The following is a 13,333-nucleotide window of genomic DNA, read 5'->3' as shown; positions in this document are numbered from 1 at the left end:
ACATTTTATTATACAGAATTATTCAACCCCATTGCAAATTAGGTTTATTAGCAAAATGTAAAAACTTTCAGCTGTCTGCATTAAACCAATCAAGCCAGACGCATAGCCAGACTCTCATTGCTCCACAGAAGGTTTGGGATTCTGTTCTGTGGAGCGATGAAACAAAACTGGAATTTTTCAGCTCTATGGATCAGCGGTATGTCTGGAGGAACAGGAATGAAGCGTATGCTGAGAAAAAAAAAACTGCCTACAGGGAAGCATGGCAGTGATGCTCTGTGGTTGCTTTGCTTCCCCTGGCACTGTAAACCTGCAGCCTGTGCAGGGCCAAAAAATATCAATTAAGGATATCCTAGGAAAAAAGAAGCATGGCCTTCTTTGGACCTTCCAACAAGACAACAGTCCAAAGTCTTGGAAGATTCTTAAATTTTGACCTCATAGAAAATCTTCAGTTGGATTTGAGGGAGGCGGTTGCAGCATGCAAACCCAAGAATATGAACCGGTGGTTCCCATTTGATTGATTTAATTCAAGCAGCTAAGAGTTTGTAAAATTTGTTAATAAACATAATTTACAGTGAGTGCTGAATAAGAGTTCAACTGAATAAATGACAGGTTGTATGTAGCGCTGATACTTACTTGTAGTCATCGTTAGTGGATCAGTTGTTTTGAGTCTGTCAGAGAAGTTGTCATAGGGTCCCCTGGTATGGATTTCTATTAAGCTCAGGCAAATAGATAGGATAGTGGATAACTGCACAGCCTCAATTGAAGTATTTCTCATTTTCTAAACAATGTAATGGAGATGGAGAAACCTAGTGACCACACTTAGTTCATACTTACAGATACTGATGGTATGTTGGGAAAACTGTTAGATCAGATATTGTAGTATTTGCAAGTAGGATTTTATCCTGTGATGTGGGGAGATTCAGACTTCCACCATTTGGCCAACCTTGCTACTGCAACAGCTGCGTGTAGTAATTGTGACACTGAGAGAGCATAAATAATCACAAGTAACTCTCCCAAGAATTCCATCATCCTGCCAATGCCTGGAGCTTACAGTATCAGTTCCTGACTTACTAGCAGCATTTCTTAGCCTGAGCAAAACCGAGGAACCCACCAATCGGGCACAGCATTAGCCACGATCCAGCTAGTGATCCTGTTACTGAAACTGCAAGCACCCAATCTTTTACCCTGGGCAAAATGCTTTAGCAAATCCTTTCGCTTAGCGTTTTGACCGTGTCTGGCCGCCAGGGCGTCTGAGCAGGGGGAGAGTAAACACCTGCCACAGGGCTGTGGGCGTGTGCAAGTGAAAGCTGCAGATTTAACTGACGGCTGGCAGCCAACTCCCAGTGCTGTGTGCCGTAACAAATAGACTAGTACAGAAGCCGGCTGCAATTACGCACTGGCACGCTCTCTCAAAACAAGCCGACAAGCTGAATGAGTGCTCTTTCCAGCACATGCAAGTCAATAGCCAGACCAGGAACAAGGTTTTAATCCCTAATCCTCAAAAGAACCACCGGCTTGTTTGGACTGCAGTTGCTCAGTGTCATAACTACTGTATTAACTGTGATATAATCGTAGTAATACAGCTGTATACAACATCCTTGTTCAAATTATATATTTTGTGAACAAAACTTTTATCATTTTCCCAAAATTTTAAATGGTTAGTATATATATACATACAGTTTAGTGCAGCTAATCAGAACTGAGATTTTTTTGTAAACTCTCTTAAAAGCACAGCAATAAAATTCTAATTCTATGGATAAAGAGAAGTTCAAGGTCATTCAAGTTGAATGCCTCTGTTTTGTATGTTTTTTATACATCTAAATGATGTTATAGACACTGGAGCCAGTGGACCAGCTCCTCCAGAGTGTGGACCCAGCCAAAGACAGAGAGCTGTGGGTACGGGAGCACAAGACAGGAGATCTGAGACCTGTGGACATGGACATCTAGAGAACACGGACTTCAGAACAGCAGAAAGACACATATAGCAACACTCAAACACACATACACACACACACACACACACACACACACACGTAAAAACACTACACCCAAACTATCCGAGTCTACCTGTCTGTCTACCACAGTACTCCAAGTTCTTGGCCAAAGCCATAGAGGTATCTCTCTCTTGGACCACCATCTGTCCACAATTTGTCCAATGAAGTCGCACACACTTAACTTACTGAAGTGATGGCAGAGTGTAATAACATCCTCTACTCAGCACCCTGCACTTTGCTGTCTGAATAAAAAGCCACAAGTACTACTGATCACTTCAACACACAATGATCTCAGTATTTCAGGATATCATTTCAAGGTACATTTGCTTGTACATGAAACAAGCACAGCACAGTGACTTTTATTTAACAATTTTATTACAGTTAAAAAAATTGTGCAAATAGTGTTAAATCCAGTGAACACGATTTAACACTGACCCTAGATGCAGTCGATCAGCCGGGACATGTTGGATATCTGACATGTGCTTCTTTAGTTTATGACATTGGATAACATTGCTAACAAACACTGGATAATGACTGTCACTAATCTCATAAAAATATAGATCAGTAATGATTCAAAGTGGCATCAAAATGGCAACGTAAACAACTACCTTATTTTAGCGAATAATGAGGGAAGGAGTGCATGTCGAGCATGGCACTTAAACTAGTAAGCCTGTGGACAGTATGACAGGCAAACCTATGTTGATTACCACAGGTGTTGCTGTGTTTTAGAGACATGCTGTGTGCTGAGGGAAGCAGGTTAGATGAAGTAGTGGAATTATCTAGTGGAATTGAGGTAGGTGACATAAACTGATTGGTTCTTTGGCCGGTCTGACATCTTCCAACTTAAATTCAACAGAGGAAAACTACAAAAAAAAAAGATTTCTCTCTATATTTCTCTATAATATTCTAAATTGCCTTGTCATTCTATTGTGAGGAGTTTAATAGTAACTCCAAGTTCTAAAGCACATCGTTCTTTGTCTATGGAAAAAAAATAAGATCTAGATGCATTTTGAGTGGATTCAGAGACTGTTTTGAGCATGTATTAGAGTTTTGTTAACAGCGTGAGCCTAGCATCTCTCTTTTTTACTACAGAAGAATACTCTAGCTAGCCAACATGTGCTGGCTGATTGACTGCATGTGGGGTAAGTGTTAAATCATTTTCCCTGAACTATTCCTTCAAATACAGTCAACCACACAAGCATAATTTTTGTTATACACAGAAACACATAACACACACACACACACACACACACATATATATATATATATATATATATATATATATATATATATATATATATAGGTGTGTGTGTTTGCATGAGAAGGAGCATACATGATTATTTCTGTAGAACTTGAAAGTCACCCATCTTGATGTTCAAAAATGCTCTCAACAGGATAACCAACAGCCGTTTGAGAAGAACAGTGTTTTTAATCTAAATAACCAGCATGATCCCTCTACATTTGTAAAGTTTGTGAAGAAAAAAAATCTACTAATATTCTATAGTGTCATTATATAGTTCTATTGTTAAATCTGTATTGTAGTTGAAAAAAAACCAACAACATAGAATTAATTGCAATGAGGAATGCAATGATGAATTTTTACTCTATTCATAATCAACGTACAGCTAGAACACAAACTCTTCGTAAACAAAAACAGCCTTCCTGATAAATGAAACAGTCCTCAGCAAAATGCATAGATCTATGTATGGATATAATATATTTTCATATTTTTTGGCAGATTTGTTTCACAGAGAAGCATGCGTTTCTCAAAACCACTGAATCTCAGTGATGAATAGTTCTATTTCGTCTATGGAAAGATATTTGTGTAACATGAAAACTGCCTCGACACTGGCATTCAGTCCATTGACTATGTCCATAGCGTCTGCGTTTAAAAAAAAAACAAAAAAAAACTGCACTCATAAGCCCAATCATATGATTTCCTTTCAAGCGAAGCCAAGAAACCTCTTTATGCAGGACATAATCAGCTCTGTGCAACATCCCAATCTCGTCCGCTTCCAGTTCCAAGTTCAATTGTAGACGTTATCAGAGCGTGTATCTAAGGAGAAATGATATGGCTGAGCTGTAGAATCTGAGGTGGGTCAGATGTTTCTTTATGATCATTTGTATTGATGTACACCTTTTAGTGCCTAAAGGTAAATTGCCTTGGAATGTCCATTATATACTCTGTTAAGTGTCTGTACATAGTTGTAAATACATGTGGCTTTATGTTGTTTTTTTGAGTCTGGCTAATGTCATCATAAGCACATTCCACCAAGTGCTTCTCGTCTCCTTGCGTCTTTTTGAGGTTTGTACTGAAATTCGAATGCGTGTTTGTTTACAGATCGAGAGCTTACTTAAATGTTCTTACCTTGAGATCGGGTTACGGAGGGCATATGACCACTGCAGGGTGGAAACCATTTGAACAAATCGAGCAGAATACTTATCTTAATGTTTACATGCGACACACTAATAATGACAGCCGGGTGAAAACTACAGATTGGATTTGCTGCACATGAGAATTCAAAGCACAGAAAAGCTGTTGTGAAAAAAAAAATGAAAAAAAAAAGAATTTGATAAAATTTCTAAAATTGTGTTTTTTACTCGTTTAGGACTCAACCTATGTGTCCGGGTGAGGGGTAGTCATTATTTAATGACTATTCATTTAATACAAGTAAACTAATTAATGGACTTTGTTAAGGCAAACAGCTCTTTTGGTGTGCTGTGTTACTTTCTTGTCATGGAGCTATAAAACCATGCAGGTATTCCAAGTATAGAGGGATGGAGGAAATATACACTTATCTTTGGAAGTTAGGAATCACTGTTGTCACCATACTCAGTTATGACTAAGAATGCCTCAAAGGTTAAGGCATGATAAGTGTAACAGAGGATGTGTCTAGAAAAAGCCCTAAAAGAAGAACTTAGAGTTAGCGTTAATCATGAAGCTCTTAATGGTGACCTTAACTAAATCCAATCCTCAAATCCACTCTGTGATTCAGCCAGACGCTTTATAGCTCTACAGTTTCTTCAAATGATTTGAAAACTATGAAGTTATTGATTGCAAGCATTTTGTTTATGGCAGACAGTGACCGCAGAGCAGGATTATAAATAGCAAAAAATGACCTGCAATTTTTACAATAAGGTTCATTGTGGCATGTTGAGGCCTTCAGTTCTACCAGTGAAGTCCTAGCCAATAGAAGAGCTAATTTAACTGTACCTGCTCAGATTCAACAATGAACAAAATCCTGATGGAATGGAATAAACCTAGGACTAACCACTGTACTAGTTAAAGGTTACTAGGTAAAAAAATCATTAGGCCTCTAGAGCAATGTTTTTCAACCCTGGTCATCACACCTGATTCCACTAATCAGCTTATTAACAAGCCCTTTCAGGGTGCCTCCAGAACGACAATTGGGAAACATGGGATGGCCCTGAAGGTTCCCCACTGCATTTCATACATGTATCTAAAACTAAATCTTGGACCCAACTTTTCTCCAACAGTGATTTCAAACTTTTTAATGGTAGTGTACATTTTTACATTTTTAGCACCTCACAGAGAAAAGTTACTAAACAATTTAAGTCAAAGAAGTCTTGCATACATTCAGACATTTTCAGGTAGTACAGAATAGATTTTTTATTATCTTTTTTTTTTTAAACTATGATGATTTTCTACTAACTGCCATTCCTCCCTCGCTTAACATTAGGTGTAGCTGGTTTACCTGTCTGCAGATTTTTGCATGTAACGGCCGTCTCCTGTTTCTTGAGCTATTCCCGAACTACGTGTGGCATAAATTTGTGCTGATACTTCCCGTCAATGGTGTGCATTCGGTGTAGTTGAATGTCCATGTGTGTAACTAAATCCTTTTTATATGATATTGTAATTGTTGATTTATCTGCTCTCAAGTTAATGGTCCCCATTAATACTACATGTTTATGGATTTGTCATGTTTATGTTCATTATGGCCAGGAAATGACTACAGTGTCTGAAATAAATAAAGAAAAAACAGAGAGAGAGAGAAAGAGAGAGAGAGTGACATTTATTTGAAACTATGTTTTATTTTCCATCACACCACCAGGACTGTAAACTCTTTGACAGGCTCTAAGTAGCACCTCATGTGTGCTCATGTTTGTCAGGCGCAGCTCCCTTCACGCTAATGGCCCAGCCAGTTTGATTGGAGTGGACTGATCCCTTTAAGGAGATGAAACATAGCCTTTTGGCTCCAACTCTCCTGGGGTCAGTTGCAATTCCGCCCCACCCCACCAGAGCTCAGTGGCTCATTGGCTCAGTGTTCCATCCCTGAAACCAGGCCATGCATTAGCCTGAGCCAAAGACAGCCTTAGATGGCTTTAAGAAAGAGGTAAGTCCTTGCTTTTCCCACCCCTCCCCAAAGCCATGGCAATTTGCTGTGACAACATGACAACCATACAACAGGGGGAAAGAAACCTTCACCTGGCATGCAGGGCCTCACTTGTGAAGTAGTTGCGCAAAGATCTTGTACAGATGCTAAACTAGGATTATTATAACATTAGGTATATATATAACATTTCGGTTTATAAAAATATTACATCATCTGTTCTTCTTGAAAATAAAATAAATAAGTTAAGTATGCAACACATGCTGACCAAACAATGTAAGTGTAAAATGAACAATAAAAAAGTACTAAAAAGTACTCTGTCAGACCTAGTCAGTTTTAAAAGCATGTGAATATCTGTATAGTCTATACATGCACACAAATCCAAATGATCTCTTTTAAATAAGCTAAATGTGTACAAGAACCATTAATTTTTTACTCCTTAGCAATAACAGATTGGGACCTTTACCAATAAGCAGTGTCTCAAAATTTACACTCATTGCCATCTCATTTCCTTTTACTGCCAAGATACAGAACTGATACAGTGATAAAAACCATAAACAAAAGGTATGGTACCGTAAAAAGATATGGATAAGAGAACAACCGAGGTGTGGCTATCTAGAAGGCAAAACAAAGTCATGTGACTGAATGGCAGCAGTAGAGAGTCCTGCATTAAAATAGTGAAGTTCATGAAGCCTACGGCATGTTTGCTGAGCATATTTGCGTCAGCTGAATACAAGCTACCCCCATGCCCCCTGGACTATGTGGTCTCCTGAAGCCCCCATACAACTCACTTATACGCACAATTAACAAAAGTGTCGGAAACACATTTCATGTGTCATTTGAGAAGCGACACTGGTGCACCGAATTCTGAGAACCCAGGTCCACACTACAGCCCTGAGAACAAGGGACCAGAGGAGATCCACTGGCCCGTGAAGATTTGCCTATCCTGACCTTCAGATTTTAAGAGGATTTATTATGCTAGGGAGGGATTGTTAACATGAGCCTAATTCCTCTCATCAGAAGCTCTTTGCCTTACTTTCGTGCCACTGTAACCAAATGGGAGGTGAAAAGGAATGTGAGGCATCAGTGGTCAAGAAATCTGAACTTTAACGAGAGGAACGCCTGGTGGAGACTTCGTTGGTGAAGGCCACAGCTGTGCAATGGCTAGCAGTGGCATGTGGGAGAAGAGTGGTTGGTTAAGGTCAATGCACTGGGCCCTAACTCATAAGTGTTTGAACTCAGAGGGTGGACAAAAACAGTAGGTCCTCTAGAGTCAAAGGGTGTATGAGTGCCGTAGGAGGTTAGGTGTGCAGAGAGGGAATGTGCTGCGAATAGTCTCATGGGAAGATGGGCTGAGCATTACTGCTTCTTCTCCTTCAGTTTGTCCTGAATCTTCTTTGGCTCATCAAACTGTATCAACCTTAAGATGTCTTTGTTGTCCATCACTCCCGTAATAAACTCCCCTTCCGCAATCTTATCTGTGAGGCCAATAAGACAAGTTGATTAAGAGAATATAATATTTCGCTGAGTGATAATGTTCTCAACCTCAATTATCATAAGAATGAGTAATTACCATTTTCTTTCTTTTGGAAAAAGTTCCAGATTTTGTCTGCTCGCTTTTCTGGCGTGTTCTCATCCTCTGGAAGCTTTTTCTGATCCTCAACAGGAATCATATTGAATATTGCCTATATTGAGGAAGAATCAAGAATTAATATTAAAACTGTCATTTGTAAGAAATTGACTCATAAATGGCTTAACCCAACCTAGAAGACTTGCACAGTCAGGAAGTATAATCCATCTTAAGCTCCTTTGACCATGTGGTCAAGTTTGACACATTGTAAACAGCTAAGGCTTTTATAGGCTGTAGTGGCCTTCAGCGGTCTACATCCAAAACAAAAATGACCCCACACTCATATCAATGCATTATTATTAAAGACTTCCAACATAAAATTCTTCTATATTCTTTTCTAGACCTACTTTAACATTGCTGTCGTCTCGACTCTGTTTGCATGTGCGATAGCCAGTAACTATATTTGGATGGTGATGTTTAACTATCGTAGAGTCACACATACACACCTTCACAATGTCCTGGACCTCATTCTTACTGATGGTTCCATTACCGTCAACGTCGTACAGAGCGAAAGCCCACTCGAGTTTGTGCAGGGTTTTGCCCGAGGAGGTGAGGTGCAGAGCAATGATGTATTCCTTGAAGTCCAACGTGCCGTCGGCATTGAGGTCAAAGCTACGGAAAACGTGCCGTGCATAGGCAGTGGGATCGGCATTGGGGAAGAAGCTGGCATAGATGCCTTCAAACTGTTCCTTGGTGATGCGCCCACTGGGGCATTCTTTAAGGAAGGTGGTGTACCAGGCACACAGCTCGGCCTCCGAGTATTTGGTGTTCATTTTTAGGTCCTCCAAAATCTCCTTGGACAAGGCGCTGCTCTTGCTGTTGCCCATGCTTTCAAGCTGGTCCTTGGATAGAAAAATTCCTCTGCAACTTTTGCAACCTTCCCTTCCTTTCTAATTCCTCTCTCTTACTCTTTCTTTTTATTCTCCCTTATATCTCCCTCTGTCTTATTCTCTCTCCTACCCTTTTTGGTTGAGAGCTGTTCTACGGTGGAGTGCTGTGCTGGACACCCAACTATATCTGAGTCTGCTTCTGTTTTACACGCTCCCCTGACAAGCCCAACTCCACTAAGTGCTAAATGGGATTATGGATATCTCTATTTAAACTCAGACAGGCTTTATGTGAGATTAATTAGCTACGTCACACACCTCTGACATCTTTGGCAGAGGCGATGAGTTTGTTCCCTGTGATTACGTGTATGCTCTGCCCTGTGCTTCAGCTCTGTAACCATGTAAAATAAGCCAGAAAGTCATGTTTACTGACAACTATAACCAATTTGCTGTATTTTAAAGTCAGTCAACATGAGATCCTGGTCTGGTTCCTGACTGTCTGAGGCATGGTAGTCAGAAAGTCTTGAACCCAGTTGCAGATTGATGAGCTTAGTCGAAGTAAGAGGGGTTTGCTGACCAGGGTATGATGTTGACTGCTAAGCTAAAGCTGATAAACAGCATTCTGACAAAAGTGGTCCTGTTGTCCAGGTGTGTCCAGGCAAGTGGATGATGGAACTTAGTGTGGGCTCAATCTACAGAGCAAGAGCAGCAACCTTAAGCATGCTCCAGTCAGTGGAACTGAAGCAATCCTGCAGACAAATAACAAACCTCTCAGTGTGTTTGTTCTGGTAGTGAGATGGTTGTGTCACAGAGAACCTCAGCCCCTTAGCAACAATACTTGGCATGATTTAAGCACTTATTATGAAAATAGCAATGTTCTCCTGGGCAACAATGAAGGCTAAACTTTATCATTACATAATCTACTGCTGCAAAACAGTGTCTAGGAATGGCTTAAGCATATGAGCAGACTTCATTCCCTGGTCTCCCCGGATGACAATGCCATCTCCCCAGGGTGTGTTGCATGGGGATCTCAAGTCTGTAATACACTGCATTGCAGTTCCTAAAAGTGCTGCAAGATAGAGAATGTACACTGTATGTCCAAATACTTGTGGACACCCCTTCTAATGAATTCATTCAATTACTTGTTGCACCCATTGCTGACAGAGATGAGCAAATGCACACTTGCAAATTGTCTTGTCCTTGTAGAGAAGCACTGCCGACAGAGTAGGACCCTCTTGAGCAGATAAACATTACCTTATTGGCACCATTCCTCATGCCAGGCATAGGCTAGAGGGATATAAAGCCCCCCAGCATTGAGCTGTGGAGAAGTGGAACTGTGTTCTCTGGAATAATGGTACCATGATGAATTTGGGGGGTGAATTGGGATGAGGTGGGGTGGTGAGCATCCAGATATCCTGACCTTATTAACAGTGTTGTTGCTGAATGCTATAAACTCCTCAAAGCAATGCTCCACAAGCCTCAAGAGACTGCTACTCCAACAAGGAAACAATGAATGTACAGGTGTCCCAATACTTTTTTTCTAGTGTCTGCTTGGGATGTTGTCAGGTTGTAGACTCATAAAAAAGCAAAAGGATCTTTGTTGTGACCCAGAAAGGCCACAGTAGTGTTATTTCACCACCATATTGGTCAAAGTTTAATGTTTTGCTATGTATTTTGCAGATACCAGATGGTTGCACCATCACAGTTCTTATTTTCTTTTTTTTCCCGACCTCACAGAATAACACTACGCTTGTTTATTTAAAATGTGAACTAGCCAAAGCTGGCGATAACAATTTAACTGGACAGTGCTGAAGATGCCACCCAGCTAGTTCATTTCAGCAGCAGCATATGGTAACACTGTTTGGTAATACCATGACCCCAGTTCTGACACACGCATCCCAGTTTGTGGCTCAGCGCATGTTTCCATTGCAAACATGTCCAGGCTAGGCTTTCACAAGCCATCTGTTGTCACTCTAATTGATGTAATATGAGAGCTTAACTGACAGCTATGTGTTGCTTGTCCCTTGAAAGATCCCAACCACCATTAGGAGCAATGTTACACTAATTATGTTTGACATTTATACAAGCATTTATTTTATTTAGGAGGATATTGTAGAATGCCTAGTTCATGCTGTGCTGGCCATAATTGATTGGCTGCAAATAGTAATAGGACGTTCAAGCATTTTACACTCATTAGCTTATTAATTGTACTGTCAAAAGGTCCCTGAGCGTACACTTTCACCTTGTCCTCCTGACCCAGTGAGTGAGTTAGCTTTCATTTGGGTGTTGTTAACAGTGGGCTAGGGAAGGGCTAATTACACCACAATTCTTCTTGACCTCTGTAAGCTGCCTTAAAGTAGAGTGTTGTAAGCAAATCCTGGACTTCTTTAGTTGTTAGGTTCGCTTGTTAGAATAAGGTAGTTAGATTAGCTTGATGTTTTTGTCACTGATCAGTGTGTGTGGCTCATCTTCATTCCATTCTGGAAAAGTCATTCTCCAAAATATGGTTGGTAATGTAGGCTATACATTTTCCCCCCTAAAATAATAATGCCTGATGAAGTGTCATATACTGTCTATATTTGAATGACCTTTTATCTAGAGCATATTATATTTGCATCATGTTGTACACATGGGCTGGGGAACTGAACTCACGTCTGCCACAAGAAAGGTTGTGTTTAGTTGTTAGAGTAAAACTATGCTACATGCTATACCAATATACACTATACCCTGGGTCTCTAGCTGCATGACCAGTGGTCTTATATGGGGTATCATGGTGGTCCTTGCACAAAGATGTACAAAGATCCTTTAACAATGTTTGTCCAGGGTAATCACCTATAGTGTTCTGTGGTGTGATAATACTAGTCCTCCATGAGGCTGACTGAGCTTGTCACCCCACTCACCTCATTGGCTCAGACTTTATGCTGCCTTTACATCAGAGAGGGGCATGCTGCCTTAAAGCTGCTAAATCTGCCCAAAGAGAGAAGAGGAACAGTCAGTGTTTGTGTACTGTATGTACTAATTAGCATATTTACTAAATAACTTAAACATGTAGTTCTAATTTCATCCATTTATAGCCAGTGTTTCACCACTAAATGTTCAGGTTTCATCATGAATAGATGCCACTATTGATGATAACTGGTATTAAATAGCTCAATCGTCAATGCAGGACAGAAAATATAAAAAAATGACTTGATCATTTAAACTGGTAAAGCCCTCAAGATGAGTTGCGAAATATCCAGTCACCTTGGCTTACTGCAGTAAGATTTATAGTTTCATTCCTGAGTTGTATTTATGCCTATGTAATGTAATCACATCTTGCTGGAGGCTGATCTAATGCCTGCCTACTTAACTCTTCTTATCAGGTTCAAGAGCCTTGGCGTCAATAAGGAAGGAGGCTTATGTCTGACGCTGGACACATTCATATGCAAAACAAACTGTGCCAAATGCAGGTCACCACTGTAAAATGACCTTCACCCACAATTTACCTTTGACAATATTTAATATTGTGTAGGGTTTTTTACAGTCTGTATGGAGAATGTTATGCATAAAGTCTTCTGGAGCTTTAGATAATATGTCAAATAAATGAACACACTCCCACAGTGAAACACTCATGATCGCTTAGTTGGCATGTAATGTTTTTTCATGTGTGCATTTGACTAGAATAAAGGCTGCATGCTTAGTAACATCAACACACTGTAAAAATGCTTGTTCATTCAAACTAAAAAGGACTTTAAGTGGTAAGAAGCAGGTGTATAACATCAAACACCAAACAATGCAGTCTGCCTTTATAAACATTAGTTAAAGAATGGGTCTTTCTAAAGAGCTCACAGAATTCCAGCATGATACTGTAGGATGCCACAGTTGCATTTAAAGTCAGTTCAGGAAATGTTCTTCCCTCCTAGATATTCTATTATCAAGTGTGAGTGGTATTATTAAACAGTGGAAGCATTCAGGAACCACAGCAACTTAGCCATGCAGTGGCAGACCATGTAAAGTTACAGAGTAAGGTCTGTGAGTGCTGAAGCACATGGAGCACAAAAGTAAAAAAAAAAAAAAAAAAAAAAAAAAAAAAAAAAGGTATTTAGTCAGTCACCAATTGTGCAAGTTCTCCCACTTAAAAAGATGAGAGAGGCCTGTAATGAGAGATGCCCTTGCTGATGGAAGGAGGTTTGCACTCAAAATCTCACAATACATGGCCCCATTCATTCTTTCATGTACACGGACCAGTCGTCCTAGTCCCTTTGCAGAGAAACAGCCCCAAAGCATGATGTTGCCACCCCCATGATTCACAGTTGGTATGGTGTTCTTTGGATGCAACTCAGCATTCACTCTCCTCCAAACACAACGAGTTGTGTTTGTACCAAACAGTTCTACTTTGGTTTCATCTGACCATAAGACATTCTCCCAATACTCTTCCGGAACATCCAAATGCTCTCTAGCAAACTTCAGACGTACCCGGATATGTACTGGCTTAAGCAGGGGAACACGTCTGGCACTGCAAGATCTGAGTCCCTGGCGGCGTAGTGTGTT

At 40.2% G+C, this 13,333-nt stretch overlaps 2 protein-coding genes across 4 annotated transcripts in view; one reads left to right on the top strand and one right to left on the bottom strand.

Moving 5' to 3' along the window:
• The window catches only part of gas7a (growth arrest-specific 7a), a 65,961-nt gene extending 59,952 nt beyond the window's left edge, over nucleotides 1–6,009 (top strand). For all 3 annotated transcript variants that reach the window (XM_072693115.1, XM_072693117.1, XM_072693116.1), the window contains one exon: nucleotides 1,834–6,009. In XM_072693115.1, the coding sequence (XP_072549216.1) occupies nucleotides 1,834–1,947 (114 nt within the window). In that variant the 3' untranslated portion in view covers nucleotides 1,948–6,009. The remainder of the gene's footprint in view (nucleotides 1–1,833) is intronic.
• Nucleotides 6,010–7,705: 1,696 nt separating this feature from the next.
• On the bottom strand, nucleotides 7,706–8,806 carry rcvrna (recoverin a). Its single transcript, XM_072693118.1, has 3 exons — nucleotides 8,423–8,806; nucleotides 7,920–8,031; nucleotides 7,706–7,824 (listed from the first exon to the last, which is right to left on the bottom strand). Exons 1-3 carry the CDS (start codon nucleotides 8,801–8,803, stop codon nucleotides 7,706–7,708), a joined length of 612 nt encoding a protein of 203 aa, XP_072549219.1. The 5' UTR covers nucleotides 8,804–8,806.
• Between the last annotated feature and the right edge of the window lie 4,527 nt (nucleotides 8,807–13,333).

The sequence above is a fragment of the Salminus brasiliensis genome, chromosome 12, assembly GCF_030463535.1.
Source record: "Salminus brasiliensis chromosome 12, fSalBra1.hap2, whole genome shotgun sequence".
Lineage (NCBI taxonomy): Eukaryota > Metazoa > Chordata > Actinopteri > Characiformes > Bryconidae > Salminus > Salminus brasiliensis.
This window is presented reverse-complemented; position numbering and strand designations above follow the sequence as displayed.

Excerpts from the sequence above, each read along its gene's own strand:
- rcvrna (XM_072693118.1), bottom strand. The coding sequence starts at position 8,803 with ATGGGCAACAGCAAGAGCAGCGCCTTGTCCAAGGAGATTTTGGAGGAC. Across the intron at positions 8,032-8,422 it reads AGGTCCAGGACATTGTGAAG|GCAATATTCAATATGATTCC; the intron begins GTGTGTATGTGT and ends TCCTCAATATAG. Across the intron at positions 7,825-7,919 it reads TTTCCAAAAGAAAGAAAATG|ATAAGATTGCGGAAGGGGAG; the intron begins GTAATTACTCAT and ends TTGGCCTCACAG.